Source organism: Balaenoptera borealis (assembly GCF_965194805.1).
Source record: "Balaenoptera borealis genome assembly, chromosome: 9".
NCBI lineage: Eukaryota > Metazoa > Chordata > Mammalia > Artiodactyla > Balaenopteridae > Balaenoptera > Balaenoptera borealis.
The window spans coordinates 43,655,328-43,669,243 of record NC_138873.1 but is presented as its reverse complement, the minus strand read 5'-3'; the positions used below and the strand labels follow the sequence as shown (position 1 = coordinate 43,669,243).

General features: G+C 36.8%; 1 protein-coding gene across 1 annotated transcript in view; it reads right to left on the bottom strand.

Annotated features, from left to right (window-relative positions):
• Nucleotides 1-13,642, bottom strand: part of ROS1 (ROS proto-oncogene 1, receptor tyrosine kinase) — a 121,983-nt gene extending 108,341 nt beyond the window's left edge. The window contains exons 1-2 of the mRNA XM_082406080.1: nt 9,870-13,642; nt 100-144 (exon numbers count right to left, since the gene is read on the bottom strand). Coding sequence (XP_082262206.1) covers nt 100-144; nt 9,870-9,992 — 168 coding nt within the window. The 5' untranslated portion in view covers nt 9,993-13,642. The remainder of the gene's footprint in view (nt 1-99; nt 145-9,869) is intronic.
• Between the last annotated feature and the right edge of the window lie 274 nt (nt 13,643-13,916).

Sequence of the window (13,916 nt, the reverse complement as noted above, 5' to 3'; positions counted from 1 at the left end):
TTACTTAGGAATTATTCTATGGTAATCAAACCTGACCATTGTCCCTTTTTTATCAATGCAAACACTATAAAGTCCCAGGCGGTGGAAGCGATTACTCACCGGTTCACTCAGATTGTATGGTGTGCTCACATCAAGCTGTCTGCCCTGAAATGAAGAAGGAAGGAGTGAACACCCCTATCAATCTTGTGTTCAGTATAACTACCACACCTTTTTTTTAAAGCTTCCTGGAGTAGTGTTGCCTCCTCAGTGTTTTCTAACTGTAAAGTAAGGAGCCAACTGTTTTAAAGTTGTTAAATCAGTCATGAAACTAGACAAATTGCCAGTGCAAATTAACAGGCATACCTTGGAGATATCGCAAGTTCAGTTCCAGACCACCGAAACAAATGGAATCACACAAATTTTTTGGTTTCCCAGTGCATATAAAAGTTATGTTTGCACTACAGTAGTCTATTAAGTGTGCAATAGCGCTATGTTTAAAAAAAATAATGTGCATACCTTAATTTAAAATACTTTATTCCTAAAAAATGCTAACCATCATCAGACAGCACAAGGTTGCCACACATCTTCAATTTGCAAAAAACTGCAATATATGCAGAGTGCAGTAAAACGAAGTATGCCTGTCTAAGATGTAATGCTTAAGGACTCTGCAAAAGTGATAAAGGTGGGAGTCGGGGTGTAGCCAAAAGGAGTAGTTAAGAACAATGGAGAGGTTCTACATAGTATTAAATAAGCCCGTGAATTAGTCAATTAATCAAGGACTGCTGTATTAGAGATGAATTATGTTTGCATTTTTCTTTCTTATTTTTTTAAGAGACTGAAACAACCATTGACTGCGTTTAATTAACATTATATAACAGACTATACAAAAAATACATTCATATTCCAACCTAACTCTGTATACATTTGCATTCATTACACACAAGGTAAAAATGTAGGTATTTCCCTAGGCAAGATTTTTCAAGGTGTATCTCTTCCTTGTGTTTCTGTATTTATTATTTTGGATTTTTCTTTTTTGATAATGGGAAAAACTATTTTCCTCCATCCAAGAAATTGCTTCCAATATAGAAATCACTAGTGAGCTTGGATATGAAATTCAGAAATGGGAAAATGAAGTCATAAGCTAAACAGACTATTTGATCATGAGATTAATAACCTAAAGCCCAGAAACAACTTGATTTTGTTCCTTATAAAGTCTCATGTACTAATATGAACAGTATGTCTTAATTCTCATGGCTATGCAGTATTTGGGGTTTATATAGCCAGTCACGCTCCAACTCTTTAGCAAAGGGATTTTCAGAAGTTCTGGTAACGAAGGAGTTAATGGAATGGCATTACTATTAAAAGATTTATGCTAACCAGGTGTTTGAGTTGGTTGAAAAGTCAACCATTTAACATATAACCATTCTGTTGTAAATACTGTACCACCAGAAGACAGATGAAATAGTTTTGTATAAAACTACGGTTTCAAAAAAAATAAGGGTAATGAAAAAAACATTGTGTTCAAATTTTCTTGAGTAAATTGCCAACCACATGACCCGGAGAATGCCACAGTGTCCTGATACCAGCAACTCACTTAAATTGTCTCATGCAGAGACAAAGGTGGTACTGGGGGCTTTAAAACATAAATATAGGATATGCATACCCGAAACAGATTGATGACCATGCTAATCACGTATACAATTATATGTGTCATGTGCAAAAACTCATTCAAAGGACTCCAAGGTTATGGTGGCCTATACCATCATACTTAGAGACTTTCAGTTTGTCTGAATAATGACTTTAAGACTGTTAACCCTGTTGCCTTCACACTATTTCGCTGGAAATCCTGCCTGTTTGGGAAAACTGTGGTTTTTCAGGCTTACAGTCTGGAGCTTGCTTTATACAAACTAACCACTAAAAATGGGGGTGGGGGGCTTTTCGTGAAATAAGCATTATAGGAACTAACCTCTGGGTTAAATACTACAATCATTCACAGGTGGGATTAACGGGGTTTCGTAACTTTCCATGAAGGGATTTACATATGCCTAAAAGAAGCCACTGCTGAAACAGGTTTTTTTTCCCCTTTGGGGCGGGGGCGGGGCATTAGGGGGTTGGGTGTGCAATTTTCACTAAGCAGGGAAGTAACCACATCTGTTCATGGTTACAGAGCTGTTGTGCTTTTTGTTTAGTAGGTCAACATACAGTCGTCACCTTAATTTGCATCTGGGCCTATCACGCAAGGACCATTGCCTCACAGAAGGTTTTAATCAAAGCAGCCACACCAACAAAAGACATCCTGGTCAGAATTATTCTCGAAACCTCATTTTGAACTGTTGCTTTTTCAGAGATTCAGCAAATTTCATGATAAGCCACTTAGCAAAGTGTTCACATATAATGCGGCAATATTTACAAAAAAAATAATCTTCTGTCACCAGGTCCTTTAAAATGCCAAATATCCATAGTTAAATAAAGAGCAGTGCTACATTTTCAATCAGTCTGCCATGAAAACTTAAAGCACAGAGTCTAAAACTGAGCTGCTCTTTTTTTTTTTTTTTAATTTAATTTATTTATTTATTTTTGGCTGTGTTGGGTCTTCGTTTCTGTGCGAGGGCTTTCTCTAGTTGCGGCGAGCGGGGGCCACTCTTCATCGCGGTGCGCGGGCCTCTCACCATCGCGGCCTCTCTTGTTGCGGAGCACAGGCTCCAGGAGCGCAGGCTCAGCAATTGTGGCTCACGGGCTTAATTGCTCCGCGGCATGTGGGATCTTCCCAGACCAGGGCTCGAACCCGTGTCCCCTGCATTGGCAGGCAGACTCTCAACCACTGCGCCACCAGGGAAGCCCTGAGCTGCTCTTTAAAAGACTTCTCTACTCATACCCCTATAACCTGGATGCTAATCTTCTCAAAAAATTTTAAAGATTTTCTTTCCATCCTTTTGAGCTTCCCATAAACATAAGGACCATAAGTATTGTTTGGTATTAAGCTTTTGAGTATCCGTATCAATCTTCCTGCTCTACTCTTGGATCTCACAAATGAAACGACTTGTAGGTGACTACTAGAGCCTGCTACTGTAAAATGAAACAGAAAACCACCCATTGTCATCAAGAGTTACTAGATTCCCCTCTGGCTTTCTCATGAATCACCAAGTTAAATGTACAGTCACAACCCAGAAATTTCTAGATTGTTCACAAATGCCCAATAGGTCAAGCGTGGTGCATGTTTAACAGCATTTCAGTTGAAGACCATCCTCTCTTCATTCACACAGTCATGGCATCATCTTTTTTTGCCAATAGTTCATTGAAGTCAGGGTGTTTTTTTTTTTTTTCTTAAAACAAACCAAAACTAAAGTCTCATTTCTCTCATAGATAGATACGAGATTGATGTTAATTTTTAAAAGCCCAATTTGCAGACACATTCTAGGCTTTACACAGAGGCAGTGTGTATGTACACATGTGTGCAAGCAAGTGCAGCAGCTGCCATGTGTCAAAATGGGGATCAGGCCTTGTAGCCCTGCCTGATGGCACATGGCATTTTTCTTTTTTAAAAGCAGTCTTATTAAGAACAGAGGAAAAATACAAATTCAGAATTTTGCATATAGTAAAACAACAGATTACTCTGTTTATTTCTCACATTTTTACAAATTTTAAGAAATTTTTTGCGCTGGAGGAAAATAAAAGAAATGGAAACTAAGGTGGGAAAAGTCTATAAATTGTCCATCCACTCCCTGGTCATTTTTGAGTGGAGTCCTTCATGAACAGAAGGACTTACAAAGGATGGCAATGCTGAGTCTATGATAATCAGATATGCACTCGAATAGCCTTACATGGATATGATCTAATTGTCAACCTGCCTCACTCATTGACTTAGAATTATAGGCAGAGGAAAAGTAAGTGAATATTTTTAGTAACTCTAATTGGTACTGACCAGAACCTCCCCTTAAAAGTTGCTGAATTCGAACCATTGAATTGGAGAGGTGATTAATTCAGCAAGGAGCATGCCGTCTGTCCTGGGCTGACCCAGCACTACAAGCAAGATACGTTCTACAAGATATGTACTACAAGCAAGAGACAATCGAAAATCTAAAGGGGCTTGGGAGGTGGCTTAAGCGTCTGTTGTGGCCTTCCAAATAGTCTGTGCTTTTCAAAGGGAAGAGAAAAGGCGGCCATTACTGAGTTCGTGGAGCCCTCTCTCTCCCTTCCACGTAAGCACCATCCATTTTGCTCTCCACTCTCTCCAGCATCTAGAACGGTGCCAGAGGGATAATGAATGTTCAATAACTATAAGCTGAAGGAATAAATCCATGAATTCAACATGGCCTACTACTCAGGAATGGTCCAGAAGTCATGTCTCTTGGAAACATCATCCGGTGACCTAGCATCATGGGGGTATACTTGAGAAGTAATCAGACACAGGAACCAAAGGACAAATGTTGACTTTTTTTCTCTCATTTGATGTGTAAATAAAGATTCCTCTAATCTCCATCCCCTAACCACTTGTATTTGTAGGGAAAGGAGAAGAAGGCTTAATATTTTTTTGTTTTTAGATAATAAGTACATAGAGAGTAAGAACTGTATCTTTTAGGTTAATTGTGCAACCACATGCTTCACAGTTCTTTGTTTTCATAATTTTGTTCAAAATGAAGCCTTTGATTCCCCTTTGTGTGACTGAAACACAACCATACACAACCACGTGTAAGATGGTGAATTTGCAATTGAATTTTCTCCTACCCCTTCAAAAAAATCAGGGTTAGCTCATAAAAGCAAAAGGGTGGATGCTGGGTAGTTTTTAAACTATAAAACAACAGATGTTTCTTGATGACCATAAAGTCGCATTGTAACTGGATTAAGTCCTTCTTTCGGCAGCTCTCAAAATTAAATTTAACAGGCTGAATGGCGTGCCCATAAATGGTCTTGGGCAAGGTAGCTTCCTGAGTTGGGTCTAGGGGGTTCTGATGAAGCAGATTTGTCAACACTCTTTCCTGATCTCCACTCCCTCTCCATCCCCTTCCTCCTCATTATCACAGCTAACATTAGTGAGTGATTCCCACGTTCCAGCCACTCTTCTTGGTGTTTTACACTGTCCTATTGAAAGTCCCAACAACCCTATTCAACAGGTGCTATTGTTAATTCCATTGTGCAGCTGAGTCCCAGGGAAGTTTTGTAAATTGTCCAAGAGTTAGGATTTGAATAGGGCACTAGTTGCCTCCAGAGCCTGTGCTCTTAACCAAAGCACGGATACCGCCTGTAATCTGCACCAAATTCCTCACGTTGGAGTTAGGATCCTCGTCGTTTAATTTAGTTCCACCTGCTCCAGTTACCTGCTTGAAAGACACAATCCCAGTCCCGGATCTTAAATCCTCAACCCAACACCTACTTCTTGGCACAAGCTTTTCTATCTTGCCCACCTCAGCCGGAACTAATTTCATTCTTTACTTCCTACCCTAATAATGAAACAGAGCAGAATGATCTGTATTTTAATCCCACATATGATATTTGCTCCTGATGTGATCTTTTGAAAGTTACCTATGCTGTTTAAACTTAGTATTCTCATCTGAAACATAAGTAGGATAATATTAATAAACATAAAGTTCTGTGAGGATTCAATTAAATCATATATTCATTATTATAGTACAGTGCCAGGCACTTAGAAATCTAATATTATGTGCAAATTTGCTATAAACAGCCTTTTGCAGACATATCGTTAGTTATGCAATAATCTCTTCAGATACATTTCTTGATGTTCAGTGTTAAAAGTATATTTTCTCTTTTAATTTTGACATTTATTAACCCACTGTTTTCTAGAAATCTATCAACTTACATCCTAACCAACAGCACATGAAAGTCCCAGCTTATCCAAACTTGGCCAACTGTAAAATTTTTTATCTCTGCCAATCTGATAGAAGAAAATTGATAATTCATTTTTTCTGTGCAACTCTATGGTTGCTGTGAGATTGAACATTTTTCACATGTTTTTTAACCATTCATAGCTCTTCTTTTTTAAAGTAAGTCTTCATGTTCTAAACTTAATTTAAATACTCATATATATATACATATATATATGTATATATGAGTTGGTAAAATTGTGTTTATCATACATAAAGCTTTTTTCCATTCTTTGGCTTTGTTTTTATTGTCTTCCGTTTAGTGTCATATAGTTAGTTTCTAAGCAGTTGAATTTATTAATAATTTCTTTTAGTGATCCTGGATTTTTGAAGCAGGCTTCTTAAGGCATTCCCACTCCAAAATTATAGAAATATTCATCCCTAATTTATTCTAATATTTTTATAGGATGAGGTCTTGTTTTGGTTTGGTTTTGCTATTTGTCTGTTTGTATTTAAATCATATCTTTTTTTAAATGCCTCCTGGAATTTATTTGAATCTGGTAGTGATGTAGGAGTTGGATTTTTTTTAATCCTTTTTTTAAACTTTTTTTTAAAGAAAGAAGTACTGTACTTTTTACTTTATTTTTTTAAAGCGGCTTTAGGTTTACAGCAGAATTGAGATTATTAAGGTACAGAGATTTCCCATAAACTCCCTTTCCCCACACATGCATAGCTTCCCCCATTATCAACACCACTCACCAGAATAGTACCTTTTTTAGTAAGGACGAACGTACATTTGCACAATCATAATCACCCGAAGTCCACATTTTACCTTACCTTCACTCTTGGTGTTTGGACAAAAGTATAATGAGATATATCCATCATTATGATATCAAAACCATACAGAGTATTTTCACTGCTCTAACAATCCTCTGTGTTCTACCTGTTCATCTCCCCCTAGCCCAACGCCATCCCTCTCAACCCCTGATCTTTCCAGTATCTCCATAGTTTTGCCTTTTCCAGAATGTCATACAGTTGGAATCGTACAGTATGCAGCCTTTTCAGATTGGCTTCTTTCACTTAGTAATATGCATTTAAGGTTCCTCCATGTCTTTCATGGCTTGATAGCTCGTTTCTTTTTAGCTTTGAATAATATTCCATTTCCTGGATTGCCGCAGTTTACCTATTCTTTCGCCTGCTGAAGGAAGGAGTTATTTTTCATTCTAAATGTATGGCCCCACTTTGGTTTGAAGTATTATCTTTATCATATTCCCCACTCCCTTATGTACATGGTATTGTTTCTGGAGTGTATTCTGTTTTACTGGCTTGTCTATTCCTGTACCAGTACAAATTGTGCTAATTTCTGGATATTTTATGGAATTTTTGGATTATGTTTTTGTTCCATTATCTTGTTATACAGTTACATATTGACATATGAGAAAGGTATTGATGTTAGTACATTTTTTTAAACAGGACAACCTTCTGAATCCTATAGTTTCTAATAGTCTTTTTTTGAATTGAGTTGATACTTGTAAAAGAGCACTTCTGAACACTAGTTCCTCAGCTGTCGGGATTTGCTACTCAAAAAAAGAGTTTTGTTGCCAAAGAAGATCAGAAAATTGTGATTAAACAAAGCCATTAATATGCGGTTGTGTCCTGTGGATTTACAAAAAGAGGGTATGGCAAAAAGCATTTCCATAAATTATTTGACCATGAATCTCTTTTGTTTCTTTTTCATAAAGGATCTCACAATACTAGTGTTCTGAAGAACATTATTTTTTGTTCTCTGCAGCACATGGCATATGTAATTTTATAATATCAGGTCAATTAATACACTCAACTAATACACACAGATTCCTCCATTAATGTAAAACCCATGCTCAAGCATAGAACCCTGATTTGTGCATTTTGGGACAGCAATTCTAACATTCCTTTGTACAAGACTCTTTTGTTTCTTTTTAAAAGACAAAGATGCCTCAATATCAAGAACCACCCAGTGAGAATAATATAATATACATCCAATTAGAGTCTCAGAAGGCAAGAAAAGGATATAGTAGAGACAACCTTTTGAGAAATGATGACTAATAATTTTCTAGAAATGTTGAAATACATGAATTAGCAGTTATAGGAAGTATGTTGTATACCCAGCATGATAAAGCAAAAAAAATTTAATTTAAAAGAAAAAAAAAGGACCACCCAGTGAAATCGAAGATGACCTTCATAGCAAAAATCCAGGCTAAAAAGGATAGCACAGAAAAAAATTCAAACAGTGAAATAAACTCGAGCACTTTTCATATCTTTCCTCTGACCCATGGCTCCGTTCACTGTTCTTGCACCGAGCTTTTGTCCCCCCAGCCCCTTGTGGGAGGCCCAGATGGGGGACATGATTACTGTCAGATTGGCAGACTGGGTCTTCTGCCACTGCCACATCAGCTGTGCCTTTCTCTGTAGGTGGTGAGCGGAAGGTAACTCGGCAAAGGACAGACTGTCTACTCCTCCTGCCAAACCCTGAAATCAAGGAGCCCACACACAAAAATAAGACAAAACTAAGCTTAGCTAAAAAATAAAATAAATAGAATAATAGAAACAACCAACATCAGTTTTGATAGTAGGGAAATTAATAAACAAATTATAGTGGTACATTCATATGATGGAATATTCTAAATATATTAAGGATACTGTTTCCATAAAAACTTCAGGGTATAGGGGAAAACCCACCATGTAATGCTCAGTGAAAAAGCTGGGTACACAACTGTGTGAAAAATTATATACATATTTGAGGAAAAACACTGAAAGAAAATACAATCATAGGTTAATAATGGTGGAATTAGAGGATTTTTTCTTTTATTCTTCTCTAGCTCTTCTCTATCTTATAAATATTTTACAATGAATATGTACTGTTATAATCAGAGAAAAATTTTTAATTTTTTAATAAAGAAAACATTTAATAGTCCCATTTTTCCATGTTTAAATTTAGATTACAACTGTAAAAACCTAAAGCACACAATTCTACATTCGTAGCAGTGAAGTCTTCAGCAAAGATTTATATAAAATACCAAACTTTTTTTAAAAAGTGCTACTAACCATAGTAAGCCTAAGTAGTGTTTTAAACGATAGTTTAAATTAAACCAAGAGTGTAACACAAATATGTTTCTTTTTTATTCTACCACAGACTTCTATCTCCAATACCTTAGCATAATAGTGAATATTGTATTTAGTACTTTTATTATTTTTAAAAGTACGACTATAAGTATTGTCACATGTAAGCTATCATGCTATTTCCTTTGTCTTTAGATAAGAAGAGTGCATCTTTCCCTGGCTAGAATGTATTTGGTTTTTAAAGTTGATTCAGTGACTGTTTTAAGCACAACTAAGTCAAAATAACTGAAAAGATATGAAACACTATATATAGGAGGAATGACACCCAGAAATGAGAAGGAAATCATAAATGTCCAGCAAAACTCACCAAAAGAATTACAAATGCACAGATAGAAAGGAATTTACAAACAATTCTGTCTTTTAATAATAATTGTTATATATAAATATATAATACATAAAATAATATATACATATATAATAACTAATAGTAAGATTAAATATTCTCTATGGCACCTACATCTGCTTCCCTCATCATCCACCTCCCAATACAATCATCCATCCACAATATAAATAGTACTGCTGGCTGCAATTAGAAGGCATTGCCCTGTGGCCGAACCTATTTCATGCTTCAAGACAAATATAAATAACTTTGTAATAAATGAGTTTAACTGATATTTTTTAAGGTGTGCAAAATTGATTTTATTTAAGCCTCCTTTACCCGAAACCCATGCCCCCCCTGCAAAAAAAAAAGATCTATGAACAGATAACTTAAAGAAATAAAGTAGCTCTACCCTACCTTCTGTAATGACTAATGTTCCTAACTTATTTTGGAAAAAGAATCTTTCTTGCCTTGCTACCAACTTCTCATGAGAAAACTTCTCATAAAGATAAAATAATTCAAGCATTTGTAACAAGCTGAATTCTACATGTTCTAATTTCTACAAAGACAAATATTAGACCAGGAAAACTTACCAGGTTAGTTACACATGACTTTAGGCAGCTGTTTAAAATTGTACACTGTACCACAGAAATCCATATGCAGCCAAGAGTCACAAAATTGACAAGTTTCAGAACAAGCCAGTAAATGTTCTTCATCACTTCACCAATGGCAGATTCTTAGATGAACTTTCTTCTCATTTTCTCCATTTAGCTATCTGAATTCTTTGGGTTTCATCACTTCAGTTGAAAGAGCAGCTGGTGGATTTTTTGGGTTTGTTTTGATGTGTTGGAATATCTTTGCCTTTTAAAATAGTGTTTAGACCTTTGAATCCTAGATAGCTTGTATCGTTCCCATAACAGCTATTTCATAACGTAGCTTCCTTTTACTCCCATAAAGAAAGTCACCCACTGCGTAAAGGTTAGGTCTTAGGAGAGCGCTTCACATGGAAAGTAAACAAAGTAGAGAACGCAAATTGCATTTCAGCAAGCATGTGACACGTGCAGTCTGAGACGGGATCAGACTCGGTGGATCCTCCACCACTTCACTTCTTTGAGGTTTGTTCAGCTACGCAGGAAATTGGGTTTTGACCGTCTATGCTTTAGCAAGCAGTAATACTATTCTAATAATGAATTATCAAAAAAATCGAAGCACCCAAATCAAATGATGCAGCAGAGAGAGAAAACAGAACCCTTCGAAACCAAATACATATTTCAAAATGAAAAAGCAAACAAAGCTGCAATTAATAGACAAATACTCTGAGGGTTAGCTAAAGACAAGGAAGTTTGTTAGAGCGCTTTCAGAACTTCACTACATATTAACTAAAACACAGCCTTATCAGGTCTATTGAGACAGAACTGAAACCAGCCACCACAGAAACCTAAGATATGTCCCAGTGTAGCTGTCCTGAAAAGGAAATATTGTACAAATCTCAATGAACCCAGCATCAAGATAAAGTTTAAGCCTGAAACAAAGAATTTGAAATTTGCGATGTGCAGAAGTGAGTCATTCTGGATAGCTACTTTTTAGATTGCTGAGGGTTAACTCTTTAAGGCTAGATATTTTCGTGTTGGTGTTCTTTCTTATGACAATCTGAAGTACCAAATCAACTTCCTTGTCTTCTTAAATAAATTATACTAATGTAACTTAAGCTTTTCTTAATGTCATGAAGTTCTCATTGTGAGCAACACCCGCATGAGGGTTTGTTTTGAGCTGAACATCTTTTAGTAAATGCTAACCAAATCGGTGAACAACATAAAGAAGAACGGTACTGACTCCAGAACTGACCCCTAAAACCTGTTCTCTTGAAAAAATTCCCCACTGTCTGCCTGCTCTTTGTTCATTTTCTGCATTTTAAAGAACGTAGATTAAAGAATATGCAACTATCCAACTTCTTGGTCAAAGGATATGGCCATCTTTCTACAAAAGCATTTTTAAATCAGAGGATAAACTACCTTGCCTAAGGGATTTTCTCATCCCAACAAAATTTATCTTCTTCACTGTGCCACCAGTGCCTTTGTCTGATTAGCACAAATAATATTTGTAAATTTTACTTCACTAACAAAGTGGACCACTAAGTACTTCCTTGAAAACCTAAGTACATTCTTTACTCTCACTTGATCTAACTCTTTGGTGGGATGTGAAAAAAAAGTATCCTTACAATATCAAGACTTGCGTTTATTCTGGTTTGGGGAATCTAACCGGTACATAGATTTGCACTTGTGAAAAATGGAGTATGTTCAAAGATATTTGTTGTAGAATTAATTACATTAGCAAAAGACTTGAAACAACCTAAAAGTTCAATAGTATAATACTGGATCAACCAATTCACACATCTTCTCCAGGTGATTTCTCCGAATAGACTTATTTGGACTCCTTCACATCATAATAGTCTCCAGGCAATTGGATGGCTTACATGGTGGCTTAGAGCTTTGGTAAAAGTGTGCCAGTGTTAAGCTGTATTGACTTCCATGATTCAGCTTTAGAAATCATGCAGCTACTTTTGCTCCATTTTACTAATTACCAGAGAGGCACAAAACTGCCTAGATTCAAGAAGAGGGGAATTAGACCTTACCTTTTGATGTGGGAATAGCAAAGTCCTAGAAGAACATATAAGAGGAAGAGATAATTGCACCACCTTCGGAAAATAAAATCTGCCACCGTATAGGCAATCATTGTTGGGATGGTTCTGAAATGCAGAAATTTTAAGTTACCACAGTTTAGTTAAATAATAATACAGTTCAAACTTCAGTTAGCCCAATATGTTAACTGTGACTATTGTGCATTAAATACAAACTTCTCTGCTATCTCTGCAGTCCACAAATCAGGTGTATATAACAGATGCACATTAAAATCAGATACCAATTATGTCACTTCTTTCAATGTCTGTCAGTGATTGGCCACTCACTGCACATCTGTTATTCAGTTCTTACACAGACAGCAAAACATGTTGTTGTGTTGCCTCCTTGTCTTCCAGTGGTAAATCCACATGACATTTTACAAAATGATGTTTAGAAAAATGGATAATTGAAAAAAGGGAATTGGCCAACAAAGATAAAAATGCAGCAAAGAAACAAAAAGTGATAAAACTGGAAGTGATATTTGAATCAAATGTAAATGGAGGATTTGACACCAAAAACAAGGCAACAAAAGCAAAAACAAACAAGGTGAACTACGTCAAACTAAAAAGTTTCTGCATAGCTAAGGAACCCATCAACAAAATGAAAAAGCAACCTACAGAATGAGAGAAAATATTTGCAAATCATATATCTGACAAGGGGTTAATATTCATTTGTAATGTCTGAGTTTTGTACCATGTGTACATATTACAGTTTCAAAAAATAAATTTTTAAATAATAATTTTTTAAATATCCTGCATGAAAATTTAAAAGTATAAGACTTACAACCTCCAAATTCATCTCAAGTTAAAATAGGATACTCTAAATACATGGCAAGAGTTCACATCAAACAAGTTCCTCCAAATGTCTTTGAACAAAATTTTAGTGCATGCATTAAAAATTTTATCCTAACAAATAAGACTTAAACTCCTATAAAATCCCTTAGAATAAATCGACTTTCCCATGGGGTCAATTTGCAATTAAGAGATCACATTCTGGGCTTCCCTGGTGGCGCAGTGGTTGAGAATCTGCCTGCCAATGCAGGGGACACGGGTTCGAGCCCTGGTCTGGGAAGATCCCACATGCCGCGGAGCAACTAGGCCCGTGAGCCACAACTATTGAGCCTGCGCGTCTGGAGCCTGTGCTCCGCTACAAGAGAGGCCGCGATAGTGAGAGGCCCGCGCATTGCGATGAAGAGTGGCACCCGCTTGCCGCAACTAGAGAAAGCCCTCTTACAGAAACGAAGACCCAACACAACCAAAAATAAATAATAAATAAATTAAAAAAAAAAAAAGATCACATTCTGAAACAATTGCCTTGTTCATAGATTGAATTAGTGAGGTGGCACTGTGAAAGGAGAAATTGTTAAAACATTCCTTTATTCTAATCCTGCTTCATTAGAATAAGCTATACAGATGGTTAGCAACAGAATAGATCTGATGTGATCAAATACATCAGAGTTTTGAAATTATATTTATTGAAAATATACAATGTATATCCTCAAACTCAGTTGCACTCTATCAGCACCACATAACTCCAGGGAAATAAAATTTTACAATCATCAAAAGGAGCCCCAAAGAAGGACCTTTTACACTATTAGGCTTGAGAAGGGCCATGTTGTCAGGGGAACCACTGACTAAAACCGCCGGCCTGGCCAGACCCTATAGTAACCATCTGCATGAATTATCTTACAATAGGAGGTCCTGGTAAGGAATGTGGAACTAACAAGCCACCATCAACCTGAAGAATTTAGGAAAGGTCAAAAGGAGAGAGGAGACACCAGTCCATATGTCCTACCAACCTCCCAGAATCCTCCTCGCTGGATTCCATCTTGGCTGAGCGATGTGCACGCCACCAGGAAGGACCCTGAGTCAGAGTGATTGGCCAGAGAAAACCCAGAAACTAACCCAATTACCATAAACCCCGAGACTGCGAACCACGTGGCAGAGCAGTTCTCCTGGGTTC